The sequence below is a fragment of the Notothenia rossii genome (assembly GCF_949606895.1).
Source record: "Notothenia rossii genome assembly, chromosome: 6".
NCBI classification, from domain to species: Eukaryota; Metazoa; Chordata; class Actinopteri; order Perciformes; family Nototheniidae; genus Notothenia; species Notothenia rossii.
In genome coordinates, this window is record NC_136909.1 from 17815476 (window position 1) to 17840302 (window position 24827).

At 40.3% G+C, this 24827-nt stretch overlaps 2 protein-coding genes across 2 annotated transcripts; both read left to right on the top strand.

The window, feature by feature from the left end:
- Positions 1 to 1954: 1954 nt before the first annotated feature.
- Positions 1955 to 5946, top strand: vgll4l (vestigial like 4 like). Its single transcript, XM_079690004.1, has 5 exons — positions 1955 to 2256; positions 3903 to 4026; positions 4142 to 4391; positions 4906 to 4987; positions 5141 to 5946. Exons 1-5 carry the CDS (start codon positions 2190 to 2192, stop codon positions 5440 to 5442), a joined length of 825 nt encoding a protein of 274 aa, XP_079546130.1. The 5' UTR covers positions 1955 to 2189; the 3' UTR covers positions 5443 to 5946.
- A 4059-nt stretch (positions 5947 to 10005) lies between these two features.
- On the top strand, positions 10006 to 16762 carry slc20a1a (solute carrier family 20 member 1a). Its single transcript, XM_079686766.1, has 11 exons — positions 10006 to 10157; positions 11070 to 11685; positions 11813 to 11953; positions 12072 to 12157; positions 12730 to 12826; positions 14088 to 14207; positions 14408 to 14617; positions 14764 to 15235; positions 15312 to 15497; positions 15587 to 15671; positions 16289 to 16762. The coding sequence occupies exons 2-11, from the start codon at positions 11337 to 11339 to the stop codon at positions 16442 to 16444; spliced, it is 1902 nt and encodes a 633-aa protein (XP_079542892.1). The 5' UTR covers positions 10006 to 10157; positions 11070 to 11336; the 3' UTR covers positions 16445 to 16762.
- Positions 16763 to 24827: the final 8065 nt, after the last annotated feature.

Consider the following 24827-nt stretch of genomic DNA (forward strand, 5'->3'; position numbering starts at 1 on the left):
ACAAAGTACTATTTCCTGTGTAATAAAACAAAATACACCAATCATATTTAGTACTCTAATATTTAATTCAATGAAATGAATTCCTGGTATGAGGAAAATTAATGCTACAAAAGTAGAAGAACACGGATTCACACAGATTCTATTTATGTGGAACCCAAATAATGTGTCCACTGTTTACGCTGCATGGAACGTGTGAGTGAGCAAACCAGATGTTTTAAACTTCAACAGCACAATGGCATTCTTGATATTTTTCAAACTTGAATGCAGTCCCTAGTGTGAGTTTTGAAGGCATGTTATTGCTGTGGGTCATATGACCTTTGTAGCTGCAGACCAAACTTCTCTGCCATTTCAGCAATGGATTTATTCATTTCTAAACATGTTACAACTGTGAATGTAGACAGTAATTGGAATACCTCCTACAAAGAGCAGTGCTAATATCTATAAAGCCAAGTGTTTTAAATTATTTGTTGATTCACATTTAATATAATAATTTTACGGTTAGCAATATAAATACAAAAATGTACAGAATAATCACCCTTGTGATTTGGGTCCCAATTTAAAAGAAAAATATCAGCATTATTTGTAATCCCTATCATTTTATATGAATTGATTTACTCTTATATGCTTAATTATTAACTTGGTACTGGGCTTAATTGTAAAGAAATCTCTGCTATTGCTGCAGTTATACGTAGGGATTGTCTTAACATTTGGTCTTAAACAGGAAAGAAATACACTAATAAAACTACCAATTAAATTAAGTGGACTCATATTCTATTGACAATTAAATCAAATTAAAGTAGGATTATCCAAATTCCAACCTGGATCATTTTCATTGCAGTTAAGGAGAAGGACAATTTGCTGTTAAAAATAAGTGAATCAAGCGAAAGAGTACCTTCTTATCTGCGTATGTGAGGCACGGGCATGTGGATAATGAATGCTACAAAACTAGAAGAACACGATCGCACGGATTCCATTAATTTAAACCCAAATACTTAGCATTTTAAGTCTGTTGTCACTGACTGGAATGTGCCATTGAGCAAAGGTGATGTTCAAAACGTCAATAACACGTTTGGGATTTTATTTGCATGTGAATGCAGTACCTTAGTGTGAGGTTTGATGCCACTTTATTGCACTGTGTCCTATGACTTAGGGGGGCAGTGTTGAGCTAATATTTAGCTCAACCCCATTATCTCATGCATGCGTTAACAGCAAGCATTTTATTTGTGTAGACTTTTTTATTTTTAAACCATCATCCTATCACCTAGAAATCAGTATTAGATGTGTAGAAACAAGCTAATATATCAGTCTATATCAGGGCAGCACAGAGTATCATTTTAATTGATTCTCATTGCAATAATTTCATATTTGCCAACATATATCCATACATTAATTGCCCCCCTTATGATTTTGAGCAGTACCAATGCGGCAATGCCACACAGTATCTAGGGAAGTGGCCTCCAAAGACTTTCTTCTTGGCCAAACTCCTCAGTATACTCAGACGAGATTGTTCTCATGGCAGCGGCATTTTCAGGACTTAGGAGTCTTTGTCTGGCCATCAACAAAAGCCTTTGGATTACTGGCGAGGCAGGCACATAGTACAGCTGCGTGCGTGTATGGGCAGGCCAGAGGAATGACTGGAGCTCTGGTGGGCTAAGGGCTCGAAAAAATGCAGTTTGGTGAGATTGCAGATTAGGGGGGAGGGGGGAGGTGAGGGGGACAGGTGGTGATTCCATGAAGAGAAACAAAAGACACACTTCATTTTCTTCATGGCTCGAGAAAATATTTTTTTAAAGATTTATGACCAAAGATGTACTAGATAGACTGTACAACATAAAGTGTTGAATACAGCATATCTCCCATGATCAGAGTGGATTCTATGGCAGTATGACATTTCTAAATCCACTTTTTACCTTTACCTGTGAGCTCATTCCTCCTTTAGGACAACAACAAGCCTGAGTGAATGAGGGCCTCTGATTAGTCAAGACAACAGCCAATCTGAATGCAAGGAGTGAGTCACAGGGAAGCCACTGCACCTATCTGCACTCACCTGATACTTTACCTGGCTGAACTCAGACCCAGCATCTCATTACTTTCCCAATACAATCTACTGAGGCTCATTGTGTCCTGTAAGCTCCAGCAGTCAAGGTGTTTCTCAGTTTTTTGCTTTTTTTGGACAAAGACAAGTAGCCATGGCTGTGGCTAACTTCCAGTACATCACCCGGATGAGCAGTGGCTTCAAGGTCTACATTTTAGAAGGTATGTTTGAATATTTTATTGCCTCATGTTGCTTGATACAAATTGTTTTACCATGGTATGGAAATCAAGTTTAAGCTGTGGTTTTGCTACAATATTTCTATGCTTATCATTTTTGTTATGCATGTTATGCCTCAACCTTTTATCTACATGTTCATTAGAGAAGCAGTGACTTTTATTTTATGCATGATATATATGTTAATTCAGTATCAAATATAAAGTAATCAGATTTGAATCACACAATCCCATGGAAGGTATACACAAACTTTGCTGATACACGTCATGTATTTGTATTGTATAATATAGATTGTTTGTAAATACAAATATGTGGGTAATGTAAAATGTATTAAAAACAAATAGTTAATTAACCTCTTTCAATACGTATTGGCTTTCAATGTCCTCAATATTAAACTACGTTTCTATAAATTGTGTTGCCACTCAGGACTTTGATGTATATCAGTAACATCTAAGTAAACATATCCAAACGGAAGGTCAGGCACCATATTCCCTCTTCTAACAAGGAAGAAATATCCATGCCCGGGGCATTAGAAAATCAGCATAGGTGTGGTTATACCTGCCCCCCTCCCTCTACAATGGCACTATGAAGGAGTAACTCACAGGTGTTGAATTGCTCAGCCAGTAGGATATGTGGATTGGAGTGAGTTTAAAGACAGTGGACAACTTTCATTGTCTTGCAATTTCAGTCTAATCACCCAATTGTGTGATTTCAAAAGATGTCGTTTTGACTTCTGTACACGCTTTGAATGATTGTTTTGAATACAGTTAAAAGACCTTTCAAGGACTCCCGCCGCCACATGAATGTTGATTTTCAAGTGCTAAGTGGTCATACAGTCGAACAAAAGGCTGCAGTCTAATTATGCTGCCATTATATTTCCAAACAATGCTTTGTGTTTTGTCTGTATGCAGGCCAGTTTTGAACATGTGAGTTCAAAATGTGTTAAATATTTGAGAGAAGAGCCAAAAGAGCAAAACATTATTTATCTTATTGTTTGGATTAAATATAATAAGTGATGTTCCCTTATAAACATCAATAAATCATTTTGTAGGTCTGATTGGCAAACTTCTTTCACACATCAATGATATCACCAGCTCGTGTAGATGTGTTGGAACTTGTGTAGTTGCAAAATCCAGTCTTTGGATAAAAGCACCAGCTAAATCTAATGTGTCCTTTGTGGGCCCTTTCACTTATGGGTGCCGCCCAAATCAGGGTCGTTAGAGGCCAAAAGCTGTTGGAATTGTGGCACTCTGAACTAACAAAAGCTGTTGATTGTGCCCTTTTGGCGCTTTGATAGGGCTGAATGCCAACATTATGCAGAAAAACGACATTTACCGTTAGCAATGAATCAGCTGTGTACAGTTGCAACCTCGCATATCAGGTAGATCGAGTTCTACAACTTAACGGAGTTTACAATTAACGTTGGTAATAAAAAAAAAACATTTCCCACGAAAAGCAGTCATGCAGGTTGATGTCATGGATCAAGACAAGCAGTTACTCATCATACAGCATCATCAGTGTAGTAAAATCATCAATGCCAGTAAATGGTCATATCTTTTTGAATGTCCTTTTGGCAAATAAGCCATATCCAAACCCTCTTATCCTAACCCTGCACTTTCTTTATGTTTTTCAGGTCAGCCCAATCTCAGGAGTGAAGACAGACACAGACATATCTCAAATGACCGGGCCCGCGCCCCAACAGTGCATCAAGTCAAACGCAAGCACAGCTACGAGAGGGGTCTGACGTTGGAAGAAAGGTTAGTGAAACGTTTATTTTTGTCCTGTTTAGAGTAGCAATTCGCAAAATTAGAATTCACTATATGCTACTGCTATCAAAGATAACTAACATTTCCTGATGAAATCATGTTTCAGACGGGAGCGGGTACTGGGCAGAAGCAATGCTAAAGCTGTCCACAGAGCAGCACCAGCACCAGTGATGTTCAACAGGCCTCAAAGCCCCACATCTACCTGGAGTCCAACACCCAGCCCCACCAGCTCTCTGCCATCCCATATGTACTATGAACCAATCATGGATGAACCACTTGCCCTCATCAAGAAACCAAGAAGAGACCCAGAAAGCACAGAGGAAAAGACTAAAAGCTCTGCTACCGCTCAAATCCAGGTAAAACAAAAAGCCTCATGCTCAATGTGCTTTTCTCAAAGGTCATGGGTGCTAACACCTGCTGTTACTTGTGAAAGAGGGCAGTACTGTATGTCCCTTTGTAGTGTGAGTGTAGCTCCAGGCTAGCTGCAGCTTCATCGTCTATCTGTAGTCTGTGAATCCAACTGCACAGGCATTCTTCCAAGAGTATATACAGGCCTAAGCTTGTCCTAGCTATGCAACCCAGCCGGATTCAGGAAGAAAATGTGAGCAATGGAGGGAGGAATTCCATAAACAAGACCAAACAGACAGCTCTCTCTTTGACCTGCATGTGCAACCACACTGGGAGTGATTAAGTTACTTTAATGGGCAGTCCCAACCAGTTTAATCGGTTGTGAAATGATTTAGTTTAAACCGAACTTTGTACTGTTATTTGTTATTGTGGGATGAAGTGCACGGCCAGGTTAAGGTGATAGAAAACACAAACAGGGAATTGTTTTCCCTTTTAGTTTAATCGATGATTTCTTTTTTTCAGATGCGCCCCTCTGTGATCACTTGTGTCTCCTCATCAAGAAACCCCTCTTGCAGATCTGAGCTCCACCGGAGCCCCTCGTCAGGTCAGTCTCACACTCTTTCGAATGATCTCATCCACCACACCAGACGGCCACTCCCTAATCGTCACACACACACATAACATATTGGATATCCGCTGACTTTTTCTGACTCACCAAGGTGTGTATTTTACTTTGTTATTCATCCTTATCTTGCAGGGATTTCCAAATGCAACTATGACAATGTTGTTGACGAGCATTTCCAGAGGAGCCTCGGAGTGAACTACCAGAAAGCTCGCTCCCAGCAGCTCTCCATCAGCGTGTCTGTGGATGACCACTTTGCCAAGGCTTTGGGAGACAAGTGGCTGCAGATTAAAACCAAGTCTTCCTCCTGCTCTTCCACACCGCCCAGCAGTCCAAGTGTCACTCACTCCCCAGCCTACAGACACAGCCCGAATCAGTCCCGCAAAGAGTCCACCAGCAGCTCATCGCCAACTTCCAGCCATTGGTCTATTAATTAAAGCCAGAAATGACCTGTGATACGGGGAAAAAACTGTGACTTTAAACATTTCACTGCGTGCAGCTCTGCTTGTTCAGCAATGGAAATGCAAACGCTAGTGTTGAGAGGGCGAGCTAACGGATGCAGGAGTGCTCTCACTGTGTGTGTGCGAATTTGACACATCAGACACATTGATGCAGATGAATGTAGCAATATTTGGGATGTCTGTGTTTTGTTACATTTCTATCCTCTGCGTGTCGATAGCATCTGAATACTTGAGATACTGTAGATGGTGATGCGGGTTGATTGAACAGTCCGTCAAGTAATCCTTAACATTTCTTTCATTTTGTGGCAGTCTTTTAAACGGTCTGAAGGCCACAATTTTGTTGTATTATATTTATGTACTGATAACATTTGGGTTGCTTATAGTCTACATGACTAGCCTATCTGCTGTATATTGTAATGCCTAGCAGCTGTCCAAGAGATAAAAAAAATACTGAAATAAAAAATCTCGAAATTCTTTAAATAGCTTTCTGTGTTTCATTTTTAAAACTGCATCCGTCTTAACAAAAAAATTCACAAACGACTTAATTGGAAAAAAAATTAAAAAGTAGATTGTTTTCATTCAGAAATAAAAGCAATGCATGTCAGAAAATACAAATAAAACTCTTTTTTAAACCTAAAGGTTGTGAACTAACAGACACGTTGTTAAAAATGTGCATGGTGGTGTACCAGACAACCTAATTTGAGTAGTGAGTCAGTGTGCGTCTGCAACGTGTCCGGTGCATACATGGCACTTACACTGAAAACCACACACTGAGTGGAATTAAGTAGACGTATGAGCAACAGGTTCGGTACTTTTTCCTGTTGGTTAGCGGGAATGCAGGTTGCATGTTCCAGCAGGTAACAGGCCTCGTGTTCTGACATTCCTGTCTCCTGAGAAAATGACTCTGTAAGATCCTACAGATCCTGTTTGGCAAGGGATAGGAGGGAGGGAAGAGGGGAAGAAAGGGTTGGGCTAATATAGGCCTGAGCATGAGAACCAGCAAAGTTCTTCAGTTGCTTATTTGCAAGTCCTATCTTGTCTAACTTTAAATATGATAAGCCATATAAAAAAATTCCAAAGCCTTTCTCTTTGAAATTACAGTTGTTCAATTTTGGAAGAAGTGGGATATAACCTAAATGTTCTGAAAAGTTGAAAGCCTTTGGAAGAAAGTTGTACATCAGGAAGGAGCATGAGGCCAAATGGATTCTGTTTGTATAATAAACAATATAATGGAAATCATTACATTTGTATTAAATAATGTCAGTGAGGTGTTTGAGTAAGAATATCTGCAAAAGACCTCTTTAAATGCAACGTTCAGTAATATAAAGTTTACATTAAACATGCAGCAAGTCCTTTTCTAAAGAGCAAATAGTGATCCAACTGCTGGTTATTACTTTCCCTCATTAAGTGTTGAAACTGGTATTTCCACTCAGAGTATATCCATTATCCAGCATAACCTGTACAGGGACATTGATGCCATCTAGAGGCACTTAGGGAAACCTCAAAACAGCCGACATTGTAAATGACAAACGGTCTCATGTTGCATGGTTAACAGGACAGACAACTAAAAACTCTGCAGGTTAACTTGTTGTTGAGCGAGATTGTTGTTGCCCAACAAAAGGCAACTTGAGAGAGAAAATACTTTGGTCAGCTAAACAGTAGGAGGTAACTACGTAACAGGTTTTCACATCTACTGCGCATAAACTCTCAATCCACTTCACAATACAACATATATGTTGGTACTCGTCCACTATTTCAAGCTTAAGTCTCTTTCAATACTCAACCAAGAATTCAAGTGTCTATATACATTTATAAGTACATTGATTGATTATATTGGTTATATTTGATGCACTAAAAACTAGTTATGTGCAAGTTTATTTTATGAGTTTAATGAAATGTGTTTATCTATCTGGGCACGTTTGTTTAGTACGAGTTTAAAGTTTGAGTTTAAAGGCACCCTATTATGTTTTTTGCATTTTCCCTTTCCTGTAGTGTGTTATCAAGGTTTGTGTGCATGTAAATGGTCTCCAAAGGATAACATTCAAAATGCGAGGGACTGCTTTGTTTACTTCCGTAACATCGTGACATCACAATGTTACGCTTGCTTCTAAACGCTAGCACTCTAACACATTGTACAAGATAAGCTAAGGGGCGGGACATCTCTGCAGTTGCAGTTGACCAATCACAACAGAGCCGGACAGCTAACCAATCAGAGCAGACTAGGCTCTGGTTTCAGACGGAGAGTGAAAAGAGGAGCTGCAGCATTGGCAGTATGTGAAAAATAAATAGCTTTTTTTTCTTTACTGTAAAGCATGTCACAGTAGTAGACGCACACAATACAATGATGTAACCTGAAAATGAGCATAATAGGGCCCCTTTAAGTGATAAAGAACAACTGGCCATGAGAATGTAAAGAGACAACTCTTCTCAAGCTGCTGCAAAACAAGTGCACATTGTTGTCTGAGTCTACAATAAAAGATAATAGTAATTCTGAATAACTCAAACAAGACAGAAAACAACATTTAAGTCATTTTTACTGAGGCAGTAGTAATTAAAAACGCAAGTGGTACAGAAAGATGGCCAAACCCTCTGGGAAAGTTATTTTCCTTTGTCTAGTCTGTCAAAGTTAAATCACTGTCAACACACTATGAAGCATTTAGTAAATAATTGAAATTGCAGCTCTAATCTCATGAGAACATGATTGCTTGGAATGACTGTGTCTCTGTTGTGAAGAAGCATGATTCATTTTTCTAGTTCTTGTTCAACTTCTTTGTATTTAAATGATCCTGGATACAAGTATGAGTTAATTGTATGTAAATTATTGTTTAGTGGGTGTTCTCCCAAGCTGGTGTGACAAAGTCACTCAAAGGGCCTGTTTCAGTATAAGGGCTCTCAGTGGAAAAACCTCCAAACACTTAAGAAAGGAAAAGGAAATCACTTGGAAAAGCAGCTCAAATAATCTGCTGTAAAATCTCTACATTGCATGGTATCAGTGACTATGCATTTACAAGTTAGCCCTCTATTTGTAAGCACTTTTAAAATCACAATTTCTGTATCTGATGCCTTTGAATCTTATTTATTTGGTCTTGGATACGTATCAGTTTTTAATTCATTTAAAAGTCAAATGGAGCCCCATGGGACATTATACATATACTTCATTTATTATAATGTATTTAAAGCAACCAAAGAGGCCAACAGTCCAACATGGGTGCAATGCTCTATAAATGATCTTGATGTGTTACATGTGAATGGTGTTACATATATGCAGAGGTGGATAAAGTACTCAAATCCCGTACTTAAGTCAAGTAGAAATAATAATATTATTTCTTAAAATACTCCATGACAGATAAATGTCCTGAATTCAAAATTGTACTTAAATAAAAGTACAAAAGTATCTGCATCAAAATGTATTTGAAGTAGAAAAAGTACTCATTCTGCACAATGGCCCATGTCAGAAACAGGATGTGCAGAAGTATTTTCAGCTAAAGGTACTTCAAGTATCAAAAGGAAAAGTATGCAGAATGGCTCTTTCATAGCATGCTAAGCACATACAAAAAAGATTGCATGTGATGCAGGTAAAAATTGACCGCTTTTGCCACCTTCACATTTCTTCTCAGCACTGCTGTGCGTCACTTCCATTTGCACTTGTCACATGCTTTGGAGAGGTCAAAATATTCCACACAGGTAGCACTCTTGTGCATCGGTTGAGATCATCCAACAGGCACCGAATAAATGAGTAATGAAGAGGAACTCATCAGCAGATTTGGAGGCAGTTTAGCAGTCTAGAAAAGAGTATTTTCTGCTGACACTGAAGTCCAGTGGAGTTTCCCAGTAAAGTAAGAGAAAAATGGGGATGACAGGTTGTTCAGTAACACACTTTGAGACAGGTACTTCACGCTCTGCTTAGCTACTCTTGCTTAATGTGCCATGCAACTTGCGTTTAGTGTGATCATATTGTAGCATATGTTTCTGTTGAGGGAATTCTTTCAACAACAACAAATACACATCCATTTAAACAAGTCTAGAGCCTCAATAATTGCAATAACATTTCACACAAAAATAGTACATGTTATTTATAATACTAGGTTTGGCCAGTAGGTGGCACCATAGTGGAGGCCATGTTATTGAAATAAAAAAAGAAAGATCATCACATGTGGTCACTTTAACACATTAGATCATTGTTATATTTGGGACATCAGCCCCAACTACACATGCCCATTGCCTTTCTTATTATTGACACCAACATAAGTCCAACTATACATAGTATCCAGGAATATTATGGGAATATTACGTGACCACAACAAACCCCAATTAGCGTAAACACACTGAGAGCCTGAAATGTAGTGTCTTTAGGATATATTGAGGCAAAACAATAAACATTTCCTTTTCTCCGTGGTGGTGTGGAAAAAAAAGGTGGGGGATTTCAGGTGCATATGCAGCAAAGTAACTTAATCAAAGGCAACAGTAATTATTCCTCTGCCTACAAACAAGCTAAACATTAGCTTTAGGTCTCATGACCGACCTGGAGAGGCGTGTACTCCATAGCTCGTTATATAAAGCCGGTGCAGACTCCCCTCCTATAATAACATCCAACCTTCACTTTGCATAATAAAGCTGCTTCTCATCTCTCAGCAGGACACACGAAGTGCGTTGGACCCCAAAACACGCAGAGGTTCACTTTCGTCGCACATGTGAGTATTTTTCTCTCTCTTTCATTTTTCTTTTTTTTTGTCGCTCGATTATAATTATGCAAGAACAGCTAAGTAGATTAACATACCGCTATTTTCCATACCGATTATGAGTTTGATCAAAATAACTTAATTGTTCGCTTCTATTTTTAGTTTTAAGTGGATTTATTTGTGATTAAAACTGAAATTTCAGAGGCTACTAAAGTTATGTGACGCTCAACCTGTTGCTACACGGACACATTTAGGCACAGCCAAAACATTACACAGCCATATCTTTCATTATATGTAACAAAGTTAAAATGGTCTGGATTAAAATTCTGCTTAAATTAAAAACACCATAGCAACGGAGGAATTAATGGAAGACAAACCCCAAGCAGCCCCTGGGAGTTCTTAAAAGACAAGGAGAAGACAGAGGTCACACATACGTGGATTCAATTAGCTAATAATGGTCTAAAATATTAGAAAATCCTATTTAATCATAATAATAACACTGGCTGGCAAATGCACTGAATCAACCCTTATAATATGACTATATTCCTTAGTATTGGAGGGAAATTAATGTTTATAAGCCTGTGAATTGCATAAGATTTAAAGATATGAATAGTATTCTTCCTAGTTTTGTGTCATGACAAGTGTTATGATTGACAAGTGAAACAGATAGCTCTACAGAAAGGTTATGCTATAACAAAGTGATGCCAAACTTTAATGTGGTTTGTATGGTTATAAACCCCTTTATTATAACCACTTCCCTCTGCCACACAGATCATAGACCCTATCATGCCTGCAGAACAAAATGCAGCACGCTGTTTTATCCCTGTAGCTAGTTCTGGTCTTGTTAATGTGTAACCTAACTTTGTTTTTGAACCAGTAAATAAGAAGCATTAACCACTAACTCATGTGTTTGTGTTTTTACAGTGTGTATCATCAGTGGCTCGCTGTCACAATGGATGTCTCTCCCGTCTCTTTACCCTATCATTTTATGATGAAACCTACATACAAACCCTACATACCTAGCTAGCAATACATTTAGATTCCTCCCCATTAAGCGCTAATAAAACTGACCTAAGGGGGAACTTTTCTTATTTATAAACAAATAATACCTCATTAGACGCCGTTAAACCAGAATAAATTGGCTTTATTTAACTCTGATTGTTTTAATTTGTTATCAATTTGAAAGTAGTAATGGATACAACCACATTAGCAACCCTGGCTGCTGCCACTACAATCGCTGTGGCCTCAGGGACCGCCATGACAGGCTATATGTGGCTGCTGGTGTTAGGCTTCATCATTGCCTTCATCCTGGCGTTCTCTGTGGGAGCCAACGACGTGGCCAACTCCTTCGGTACTGCAGTGGGCTCCGGAGTGGTTACCTTGCGTCAGGCCTGCATCCTGGCCACTATATTTGAGACGGTGGGCTCAGTGTTGCTGGGAGCCAAAGTCAGCGAGACCATCCGGAAGGGCATCATTGACGTCAACATGTACAACGGCTCCGAACACGTCCTCATGGCAGGCTCGATAAGTGCGATGTTTGGTAAGCATTAACATACAGTAACATTACATAGGAATGTATTTAAATGGTGCTAATAAAATTAAGATATGTTTTACTAGTGAATGTTTAGACTGCGAGAACAGGCCCAGCTCATGTTTTTGTCCCACAGGCTCTGCTGTGTGGCAGCTAACTGCATCATTCCTGAAGCTCCCCATTTCTGGAACGCACTGTATTGTTGGAGCAACAATCGGCTTCTCCATGGTAGCCAAAGGTCACCAAGGAGTCAAATGGATGGAGCTTCTGCGCATTGGTGATTATTTGTTTTTGACCACAACATTGTGAAACGAGTATGTGTTTAACCCAAACATACAAGTGTAGCCTAAAACGCATTTGTCAATGTTCTTTCAAATGTGTTTTTCAATCCAAAGTGGCGTCGTGGTTCTTGTCCCCGATGCTGTCAGGCATCATGTCAGGAGTCCTCTTCTATTTGGTTCGCAAATACATTTTGAACAAGGTAAGCACAACCCTAACACTCTAACCAGTTTACAAGATAAAGATTGATAATTTAATGTATCTATGGTGGGGCAAGTGTTAAAATCATTTTCATAAGTTAAAGTACTCCATAACAAGCACAAGTCCTGCACTTCACATGACACTTGTGTAAAAGTGTGTATAACTAATTTTCAAGATGTATTTAAAGTAATACATATAGAGGAACTCATTCTGCAGAAAAAACGGTCTCCTTGAAGTGATATATTATTAAATGACATTATTTGATTGCTAATACTGACGCAACAGTGCCCTGAGCAGCATTAAACAGCCTAAGAATGATTACCAACCAAATGGTCAAAAGAATATATCTTAGTATTGAGATAATTAATGGGGAATAAAAAACTTCTGCTGAACGTGTGGGTCTGGTTTTATTAGCCTTTTCTTGGAATCTGTGTTTCTTGTTACATACTGGATAACCTGCGTCTCTTTGGGTATGAAAATAAATAACTGAAGACATCTGAGAAGTTTAGAGGGGGAAATGTCTCTTTGTTGTAACTGCTAAAAAAATCCTGCTCTAACATATGATTTGCCCAGGCTGACCCTGTACCTAACGGACTCAGAGCTCTTCCCATCTTTTACGCCATCACTATGGGCATCAACGTCTTCTCCATCATGTTTACAGGAGCCCCAAGTAAGTACAAGGTCCACACAATACACACATGTTTCTTTTGATTCACACAGCAGATGTTGAAAGCCGTGGAGCAAGATGAGGTCTGAATAAATGTCACAAGAGACACAGAAAAGAGTGGATGACAGTCTTCTTAGGACAAAGTAGGTTACGAACAAAGAGAAAACATTTAATTTGATTAATATTTTTTTGACAATATTTCATCAACCAAAAACTTGTCCAAACTGGCATTTCTGTCTAAAGAAGTGTTCCCTAGATTATACCAGCAGTCAAACCCACATTTAAACTTGATTGCAAAAGACCAAAAACCACCCAACATAACCAAATACAGTTAAACCAGTTTAAGGGGAATTTGAGAATCATACAACTATTAAATGGACAATTTCCATTCCTTTTTGTTTCATTTGCAGGATTGAACTTATCGAGAAGACAACTGGCCTGGGCCCTTCACTGAAGGCTGCAGGCCGGTGTGTGGGTCAAGAGTTATAACACACCATTACTCCTGCTATGCAATTATACAGCGTAACACAGCAGTGCAATTCTCACACTCATACTGCAAACATGTTCCAGACAACATTTTATTTTCTGACACAGAGATAAACAGGTTCTTGTGTCAATCAAGAATATTTGTGGTTAATGGCTTCACATCCATGTTAATAATGAGAGCTACTACTTTTACTCCATGGCCTTTTTATTTGTTGTTAACCTGCTGTTGTCTACAAGAGCAAAAAAGGTAAGTTGTATCTGTGAGGCAAAAACCCAATATTTTAAAACTAACCTGCATTACCACATCTCATTCTAGAAATTCTAGCTATTCTGTGTTAGCATTAAAAGAAAGTGAAAGATACTAGAAGTGTCTTTACAGTGTATTTTATCTGTTGGCTGCAAGACTGGGTTTTAAACCCTATCTGATTGTAAGGCGTCTGTTTTTATACTGATACGGTTGTCTGTCAGAGTGATCTGAAATATTGGAACAGGCCTTTACGACATTTTACCCAAAACTTGGAGGAGAGGATTAGTTATTCTGGACAAAGACTTAATCTTGTTCCCTGTAAAGGTCAATATGTCAGAGACCGATTAGATGCTACAATATATGTAAAAGAAGGCAAAACAGTATAGGAGCATACAATTACTAACAGTTTATTTAGTCATTATTATAAAAGGAGCAGTATCTGTTCTTAATAAATGAAAGAACCATTCAAGTTTATGTTTCTCCTTGTCTGAGACAGATTTTCTTTCTCATTTCCTCATTTGGTGTGCTCAGTGCTTGGTTTTGACAGAGTGCCTTGGTGGGGAACACTGTGCATTGCGTTGGGCTCTGCCTTCGCCACAGCTTTGTTCGTTTGGTTCTTTGTTTGTCCTCGTCTGAAGAAAACAATCCGACGTGAGTAAATCTTACACTTTCAGACTCTCATAAATTCACAAATGCATTTTAAATGAAAATAAAGGTTATGTTAATTGCAATGTATTCAACATACATGTAGTTATTTTTTTGAAATTGCATGAAAATTCTTAAGAAGTTGAACCCTACAAAGAGGACCTATAATGCTTTTGGGTGCCTAATGCTTATGTCCTTTACTAAAGGAGAAACAGCTGCTTCTCCTTGTGAAACACCATTAATGGAGAAGAACTCCAGCAAACCAGCGCCAGCCGAGCAGCAATCCACTCCTCAGCACCCTCAACCCCAGGCGCCTCCAGTAGAAAGTCAGAGAGTGGCTTTCAAACTGGGAGGCTCAGAGGAAGCAGATTTGGACAACAATGACATGGAAACCAAAGACTTGGATGCCAGCAATGGTGAGGAATGAATGGTTTTGAATTAATTCCCATATAAATGTTTTTTACGAAATCTATCAAATCTCAAAATGGTTGAACTCTGATATCACATAACCAAAATAAATTCTGACTAAAGTTGAATTACAATAAACTATTTAATTCCGTAGGTGTGAATGGCACTTTCGGGCCCATGATGATCACTGATCCTCACAGTGGACGGTCCCACACCATCCACAAAGATTCAGGCCTGTACAAAGACCTACTGCAGAAACTTCACGTGTCTAAGGTTGGTGACTGCATCGGCGACAGCGATACAGAGGAGCGGCCCATCAGGAGGAACAACAGCTACACCTCCTACACCATGGCGATTTATGGCATTCAAGGAGATCCTAAAAACAAGGAGGTCGATGGTGCGTTGCAGGGAAGACCCAGAGTGGACAGTTACAGCAGCTACAGCTCGGCAGTGACCAACGGGAGTGTGGTCAAAGAGGAGAATGTGACACAAGAAGCTGGCCCTGAGCCTGCTTTTGAAGAAGATGAGCTAGAGCTCGACCAACCAGCTGTCGCCATGCTTTTCAAGTTCCTGCAGATACTCACAGCGTGCTTTGGCTCTTTCGCTCACGGAGGGAACGATGTCAGGTAGGGTTAGTTTCTCCTGAGATTTTTCTATGTGCTGTTTATTCAGATGAATTACATAAGCCGTTTTCATCATTAGCAATGCGATTGGTCCACTGGTGGCTCTCTGGCTTCTGTATGAGAGCGGCTCTGTGATGTCCAACGCACCAACACCTATCTGGTTGCTTCTTTACGGCGGAGTGGGCATCTGCGCTGGACTTTGGGTATGGGGACGCAGAGTGATGCAGACCCTGGGCAAAGACCTTACACCCATTACCCCCTCCAGGTTTGCCACTCATTTACATACAGTGACAACTGAAATGATGATATATTTGACAGTCAAAATGTACTGATATGTTTTTTTTTGTGATTTAGTGGATTCAGCATTGAGCTAGCTTCAGCGCTCACAGTTGTTGTGGCATCAAATGTTGGTCTTCCCGTCAGCACAACCCACTGCAAGGTAGTGAAACTCTAAACTCCGATAATTCAACCTCAATCTTCAAATTTGATTTCCATTGTTGGGGCCACAATTCGTTTTATCAACAACTCTCGAGTAATTTCAAAGGGGCGATCATTTCCAATGTGTTCAAGTCGTGCACTTACAAACATGTGTATAAGGAGTTATTATAATTTAAAAAATGATATTAACTAAAAAAAACAAGATTTATTGTACTGCTAAGCTTAAAACAAGCAGCAAATTCAAGTTTTTTATATGAAAATACCGTCTGCTAAATCAATACTATTGGAAGATATCATATGCCGCCTTTCTTAGTTTCTTAGTTTCTCAGTAGTTGGCACATTTAAAACTATATTTTACTCAAAGGAGCACTGTAAAACTGGTTTTACAAGTGATTTCTTAACAAACCACCAAATATAGCTTGACACGACTCAGATAAAATTTGATATAATTCAAATAAAACCTGCTCTCTTGGCTTACTGTTTCAATATTAACATAATTTCCTGTTTATAAATTGACAAATACGTTTAAATGTATCAAATGTATTAAGCAACAACTTCTGCAAACATATTTGTACTTATCAGTACAAATCACATCTGACTAATATCATGCAAACACAGGTGGGATCTGTGGTGGCTGTGGGATGGCTGCGCTCCAGGAAATCAGTGGACTGGCGTCTGTTCAGGAACATCTTCATTGCCTGGTTCGTCACGGTTCCTATATCCGGGCTGATCAGCGCTGCCATCATGGCTCTCTTCATACATGTCATTCTGTGAGCTGCTCAGCTGCACACTTTTTGTAAGACTGACTGATAAAACTGTGTTAAAAAAGATATTCCACCTGGTCTATTAAAATTATGTTTATAATAATATTTCTTTTCAAGGTGGAGCCAATGATTTTATCTCATAGAAATGTGTCCATGAATGATGTAGGATCAAATGCCACTGTTCACTTTTATAATATCCTGTGATTTTGTGTATCCCGATGTATATTTGTATAAAAACAATGTGTATTAAAAATCAGATAATTCAATTTTGACTGAAAAATAAACAACGGTTTGCATTATTTTAATGTAATAAAACGAGTTGCTTGATTTGAAGGCTTTTAATGTAAATTTCTCAATATTAAACATTTTCTACTGAATCCTATTTAGTTTGTGGGTGAGATGGGTTATTTAAAGCAGCACACAAATATATTGACAAAGATCTATTGTTCTTAAATACCCCCCCAAAGGATTAAAGGTTTTATATTTTCAAAATAAATAGTGTCAATATTAATTTACTTTGAAAAACAAAAATTACCCTCAGCAATACAAAGCGCAAAAAAATATACAGTATATATTTTTTTTAAATAATTTCTATTGAAGTTTATTTTCATTAAACAAAAATGTTTAAATTCATCGTATAAGCCTGAGGCCTCCTCAAACACAATAATAAAGGTTACATTATTGATAAAATGCGTGTTTTCTGAATGGATATCGGACCAATCAGGCTAGGCTAAGCTACTTTTGTAGCGGCTCCGTCCACACAGTAACCTCAGACATGAATAAAGCAGCAAATTATTAAAGAATTAAAAAGGAAACTTTTTGAAATTGCGGTTTTGTGTAAGTTTAAATGATCAATGGCACATAGAATGTTTATTAAGGTATGATGCAAATTCAGAATAAAATAATACAATTTATCAAATGCTTGTGCACTTACATTGCATTATTTTAGTTAAATTAGTGAAATTCTAAATTTGGCTCACGTGGCGTAATTTGAGGTGTCTGTTGGACATTATATTTTGATGTTATAAAATGTGTCTATTCAATACCATACTATGCACACAAACTTTTTTTTTTTTTGCACTGTTGACTGCGCATTTGATATTGATGGTTAAATTAGTTAATGCTTCACATGTACTGAGTTCTGCACATGCCATTTAAATGTAGAAATGCCTTTGTTAATACAATGTTAATACAATATATGCACTGCTATGTTGTACTACTTTACTGTATCTGTAGCTACAAATGTGATTGCTCAAATTTCTTGACATGTTATTCCTGGCCCCTTATTTTGGATAATCTTCATCAACCGGCCCCCATACCAAACTAATTGAATAGCCCTGCCCAAGACTATTAGTAAACGTAACAGTCTCCCATAAAGAACTGTATTTAATCAAAGGAAATTAAAACAAATGCTAGGTAAAACATCAACCTTTAAAAACTGAAGAAATAGCTACATATGTTTTGACTTTTTATTCAAATAATTTTTTTGCAGTTGAATGTTGTTTGTAAAGTGGGAATTGTGGGCTCTCCACTTAAATCTGCAACTCAATAAAATAAAATGCATTTCGGTGGTTCTTCATCAAGTCCACGTGGAAGTTTGTGAAAATTGAAGAAATAAACTTTAAGCAGTCTAGAAATAGCAATTAAGCTCTAACCTGAAGAGCAAATACATTATACACAAATGTGGAAGCGCCCTAGAGGCAGAAGAGCATAAGGTGGCGCAGTGGTCTGTGCGTTTGATCATCAGATCAAGGGGGTGTTGGGGAACTCCAGTTCGAAACCCGCTCCTGTCCCACTGCTTCAGGCCGTTGTGTCCTTGGGCAAGACACTTCACCCGAATTTGCTCCTGTGGGTATTGTTCACAGTACATGTATAATATCAATGTGTACTTGTAAAAGCGCCTCGATGACTTTGAGGTGTGAAGATGGGCGGTGTGGTGCAGTGCATTGATCAAGGGGGTGAAACCTGCCGCCGCTGCGTCTGGGCAAGACACTTCACCTGAACTTGCTCCTGTGGGTATTGTCCACAGTAGATGACCATTACATGTATGTTTGATCTGTATTTGTAAAGCGCTTTGAGTCTCAGATAAAGCGCTATAATAAATATAAGGATTATTATCATTATTATTAAGGTGAATGGACAAATTCAAATACACAAAATGACAGGAAGTGCTTGAAGTCAGTTAATCCACGAGTCCAAATAGAAGTGTGTGCCAAAAGTGAATAAATACCCCCACGTGTTCCTGGGAAAATGCGATATATACAGCTCAGAAAATTCAATCAAATGGTGCACAACAAGTAACTAAGTAGATTTACTCAAGTAATACTCAATTATGAGATACTTGTACTTTACTTGAGCATTTCAATGTGTTGCTATTTTGTACTTCTACTCCACTACAATTCAGAGGTAAATGGTGCACTTTTACTCCGCTACATTTATTTCATATCTTTAGTAACTTTGCAGAATTGCATTAATGAGTTGAAATATAATCAATACTTAAAAAGTTACACCTGGAGTAAATTCAAAAGCTACCGTGCAGCATACAAAGTAATTAAAACTAGCTGCACCTTTACCAGCTTTGATAAACACATTAATGCATCAATAATTGTTCGAAAAACATATCATTTATATCATGCTAAAATGTGCCAATCACCATGAGTAGTTTTACTTTTGGTCTTTTAGTTTATTTTGATAGTTTGATTTTTGTAAGCAGCCTAGAACTAGCAATCAAGCTAGCTAGCTAACCTGAAATACTGCTACGTGTTCCCGGGGAAAATGCGATATATACAGCTCGGAAAATTCAATCAAATGGTGCACAACATCTGCAACGCAGGGAAATAAATCAAATAAAAATGCATATAGGCGGTTCGTCCTCAAGTCCAAGAAGTTTGTGAAAATTGAAGAAATGTTTTCCTATTTCTGTGATAACGAGTTAAATACAGCTCAATACATTCAAATCAAAGTTTTCACAACAAATACAATAAGGTACAAGAAAAAATAAGAAAAACAAAATGAACACTTAAAACAAAATAAAAAATGTAAAATTAAATCCAAAGGAAACTTCTAGTTCGAACGCTTATGTTCCAGACGCCACTCACGATTTCATCGGCGCCTGGGTGGCGCACTCCTGGACCCCGTCTCGCCTCAACGGTTTCGGACGTCGTCCATGCGGCCATCGGCCCGTGGGTGGCGCACTCCGGAACCTGTCCTCTCATCTGTCCACGGCTCATTCCTCCCGGGAAGACTGCTCCTGCCTCCCGGGGAAACTGCTCCTGCCTCCCGGGGATACCTCAATTTCTGCTGGGGACTTCGTGCCCACCGCCGCTGCGCGTCTGCCTGCGGCCAGGTTACTCCCCTTCCTCACGGGGAGACTGCTCCTGCTTCCCAGGGATACCATAACGCCTGCTGAGGACTTCCTGCCCGCTGTGCGTCTGCCTGCGGCCGGATTGCACTCCTTCCTCCCGGGGTGACTGCTCCTCCCTCCCTGGGATACCGCTCCGTCCTTCCGGAGATTTCATGCCCGCCGCCGCCGTGCCTTCACCTGAGCCGGGCAGCGCTCTTTCTTGCTGGGTTCGCCACAACACCTACTGCGGCCCCCTTACGACGGCCCGTTCCGGCCCGCCCGCGGTGGGGGTGGCCTCGCCCTCGTTAGGGCCCCTACCCTCTCCTGCGGCCCCCTTTCGTGGCCCGTTCCATGGCCCGGCCCTCACCTGCGACCCCACCCTCCTCGGCCCCTGTGGTGCTTCCTCCATGGACGCGAGGATTTTCTTTTTGCCATGTTTCAATTCTGGGGGGGCTTGTGTGGTGACCACCTATTAATACACTGGGACATAATTCATACATGGAACTACAGTTGGGGGTATTGTTCCCACACAAACTATTTATCCCTATCTATCCAACCAGTTAGCTAGCTTTCCTTAGCTAAACATCTAACAAGCTATCAAGCGAATGATAGCTATGTTAGAATGATAGCTATCTAGCTAGCTATCGCCAAATTGGTGGCTCTCGTAATTTAAATATGAATAATTATTTAATGCCCTAGCTCATGAGGACAGTTTATAGTAACTCTTATTGCCAGAAGGGAAGATAAAAGATCCAGTGATAACAATCATAAAAACAAGTTAACCTAGGGAACAAACTAAATTAACCTGTCAGTGTACTATTTAGATAGCGTACGTTAGCCATTTATCAAGCAAACCTTTCTATCTATCTACCTACCTATCTATCTATCTACCTATCTATCTATCTATCTATCTATCTACCTATCTATCTATCTATCTATCTATCTATCTATCTATCTATCTATCTATCTATCTATCTATCTACCTACCTATCTATTTATCTACCTACCTACCTACCTATTTATCTATCTATCTATCTATCTATCTTTAAATCAAGCTAACTATTTATCCCTATCTATCCAACCAGTTAGCTAGCTTTCCTTAGCTAAACATCTAACAAGCTATCAAGTGAATGATAGCTATGTTAGAATGATAGCTATCTAGCTAGCTATCGCCAAATTGGAGGCTCTCGTAATTTAAATATGAATAATTATTTAATGCCCTATGGTTAGACTTGCAGTGCAGACCTGTGTTTACCGTACTCGCAGTAAAAGTCATTATAAGAACTTTAAGCAGTCTAGAACTAGCAATTAAGCTCTAACTTGAAGAGCCAATACATTATACACACATGTGGAAGCGCCCTAGAGGCAGTGGAGCATAAGGTTGAATAAAATAATATACACTACCTGTGACAAATTGTTATAAATACAGTGCCAGAAAACAATGTATGAAGTCAGTTCATCCACGAGTCAAATAAAAGTGTGTGCCACATTTGAAGAAATACTGCTACGTGTTCCCGGGGAAAATGCGATATATACAGCTCGGAAAATTCAATCAAATGGTGCACAACATCCGCAACGCAAGGAAATAAATCAAATAAAAATGCATATAGGCGGTTCGTCCTCAAGTCCAAGAAGTTTGTGAAAATTTAAGAAATTCTATTTTTTCCTATTTCTGTGATAAAGAGTTAAATACAGCTCAATACATTCAAATCAAAGTTTTCACAACAAATAAAATAAGGTACAAGAAAAAATAAGAAAAACAAAATGAACACTTAAAACAAAATAAAAAATGTAAAATTAAATCCAAAGGAAACTTCTAGTTCGAACGCTTATGTTCCAGCGCGCTCCGGAACCTGTCCTCTCATCGGTCCACGGCTCCTTCCTCCCGGGGAGACTGCTCCTGCCTCCCGGGGATACCTCAATTTCTGCTGAGGACTTCGTGCCCACCGCCGCTGCGCGTCTGCCTGCGGCCGGGTTACTCTCCTTTCTCCCGGGGAGACTGCTCCTGCTTCCCGGGGATACCTTAATGCCTGCTGAGGACTTCGTGCCCGCTGCGCGTCTGCCTGCGGCCGGGTTGGGCTCCTACCTCCCGGGGAGACCGCTCCTGCGTCCTGGGGAGACTGCTCCTGCCTTCCGGGGATACCTCGACGCCTGCCGAGGATTTCGTGCCCGCCGCCGCTGTGCGTCTGCCTGCGGCCGGATTGCACTCCTTCCTCCCGGGGTGACTGCTCCTCCCTCCCTGGGATACCTCTCTGTCCTTCACCTGGGCCGGGCAGCGCTCTTTCCTGCTGGGTTCGCCACAACACATACTGCGGCCCGCCCCCGGTGGGGCTGCCCTCGCCCTCGTTAGGGCCCCTACCCTCTCCTGCGGCCCCCTTTCATTGCCTGTTCCATGGCCCGGCCCTCACCTGCGACCCCACCCTCCTCGGCCCCTGTGGCGCTTCCCCCACGGACGCAAGGATTTTTTTTTTTTGCCATGTTTGAATTCTGGGGGGACATGTGTGGTGACCACCTATTAATACACTGGGACATAATTCATACATGGAACTACAGTTGGGGGTATTGTTCCCACACAAACTATTTATCCCAATCTATCCAACCAGTTAGCTAGCTTTCCTTAGCTACACATCTAACAAGCTATCAAGCGAATGATAGCTCTATGTTAGAATGATAGCTATCTAGCTAGCTATCGCCAAATTGGAGGCTCTCGTAATTTAAATATGAATAATTATTTAATGCCCTATGGTTAGACTTGCAGTGCAGACCTGTGTTTACCGTACTCACAGTACAAGTCATTATAAGAACTTTAAGCAGTCTAGAACTAGCAATTAAGCTCTAACCTGAAGAGCCAATACATTATACACAAATGTGGAAGCACCCTAGAGGCGGTGGAGCATAAGGTTGAATAAAATAATATACACTAACTGTGACAAATTGTTATAAATACAGTACCAGAAAATGTATGAAGTCAGTTCATCCACGAGTCAAATAAAAGTGTGTGCCAAATTTGAAGAAATACTGCTACGTGTTCCCGGGGAAAATGCGATATATACAGCTCGGAAAATTCAATCAAATGGTGCACAACATCCGCAACGCAAGGAAATAAATCAAATAAAAATGCATATAGGCGGTTCGTCCTCAAGTCCAAGAAGTTTGTGAAAATTGAAGAAATTCCCTTTTTTCCTATTTCTGTGAAAACGAGTTAAATACAGCTCAATACATTCAAATCAAAGTTTTCACAACAAATAAAATAAGGTACAAGAAAAAATAAGAAAAACAAAATGAACACTTAAAACAAAATAAAAAATGTAAAATTAAATCCACAGGAAACTTCTAATTCGAACGCTTATGTTCCAGACGCCACTCCTGTTTTCATCGGCGCCTGGGTGAAGCACTCCTGGACCCCATCTCGCCTCAACGGTTTCGGACGTCGTCCATGCTGCCATCGGCCCGTGGGTGGCGCGCTCCGGAACCTGTCCTCTCATCTGTCCACGGCTCCTTCCTCCCGGGGAGACTGCTCCTGCCTCCCGGGGATACCTCAATTTCTGCTGAGGACTTTGTGCCCGCCTGCGGCCGGGTTACTCTCCTTCCTCCCGGGGAGACTGCTCCTGCTTCCCGGGGATACCTCAACGCCTGCTGAGGACTTCGTGCCCGCTGCGCGTCTGCCTGCGGCCGGCTTGCACTCATTCCTCCCGGGGAGACTGCTCCTGCCTCCCGGGGAGACTGCTCCTGCCTTCCGGAGATACCTCGACGCCTGCCGAGGACTTTGTGCCCGCCGCCGCTGTGCGTCTGCCTGCGGCCGGATTATACTCCTTCCTCCCGGGGTGACTGCTCCTCCCTCCCTGGGATAGCGCTCCGTCCATCCGGAGATTTTATGCCCGCCGCCACCGTGCCTTCACCCTGGGCCGGGCAGCGCTCTTTCCTGCTGGGTTCGCCACAACACCTACTGCGGTCCCCTTACGACGGCCCGTTCCGGCCCGCCCCCGGTGGGGGTGCCCTCGCCCTCGTTAGGGCCCATACCCTCTCCTGCGGCCCCCTTTCGTGGCCCGTTCCATGGCCCTTCCCTCACCTGCGACCCCACCCTCCTCGGCCCCTTTGGTGCTTCCTCCACAGACGCAAGGATTTGTTTGTTGTTGCCATGTTTGAATTCTGGGGGGGCTTGTGTGGTGAACACCTATTAATACACTGGGACATAATTCATACATGGAACTACATTTTGGGGGTATTGTTCCCACACAAACTATTTATCCTTATCTATCTAACCAGTTAGCTAGCTTTCCTTAGCTAAACATCTAACAAGCTATCAAGCGAATGATAGCTATGTTAGAATGATAGCTATCTAGCTAGCTATCGCCAAATTGGTGGCTCTCGTAATTTAAATATGAATAATTATTTAATGCCCTAGCTCATGAGGACAGTTTATAGTAACTCTTATTGCCAGAAGGGAAGATAAAAGATCCAGTGATAACAATCATAAAAACAAGTTAACTTAGGGAACAAACTAAATTAACCTGTCAGTGTACTATTTAGATAGCGTAAGTTAGCTATTTATCAAGCAAACCTTTCTATCTATCTATCTATCTATCTATCTATCTATCTATCTATCTATCTATCTATCTATCTATCTATCTACCTACCTACCTATCTATCTACCTACCTACCTATCTATCTATCTATCTATCTATCTGTTAATTAAGCAAACTATTTATCCCTATCTATCCAACCAGTTAGCTAGCTTTCCTTAGCTAAACATCTAACAAGCTATCAAGTGAATGATAGCTATGTTAGAATGATAGCTATCTAGCTAGCTATCGCCAAATTGGAGGCTCTCGTAATTTAAATATGAATAATTATTTAATGCCCTATGGTTAGCCTTGCGGTGCAGACCTGTGTTTACCGTAATCGCAGTAAAAGTCATTATAAGAACTTTAAGCAGTCTAGAACTAGCAATTAAGCTCTAACTTGAAGAGCCAATACATTATACACACATGTGGAAGCACCCTAGAGGCAGTGGAGCATAAGGTTGAATAAAATAATATACACTACCTGT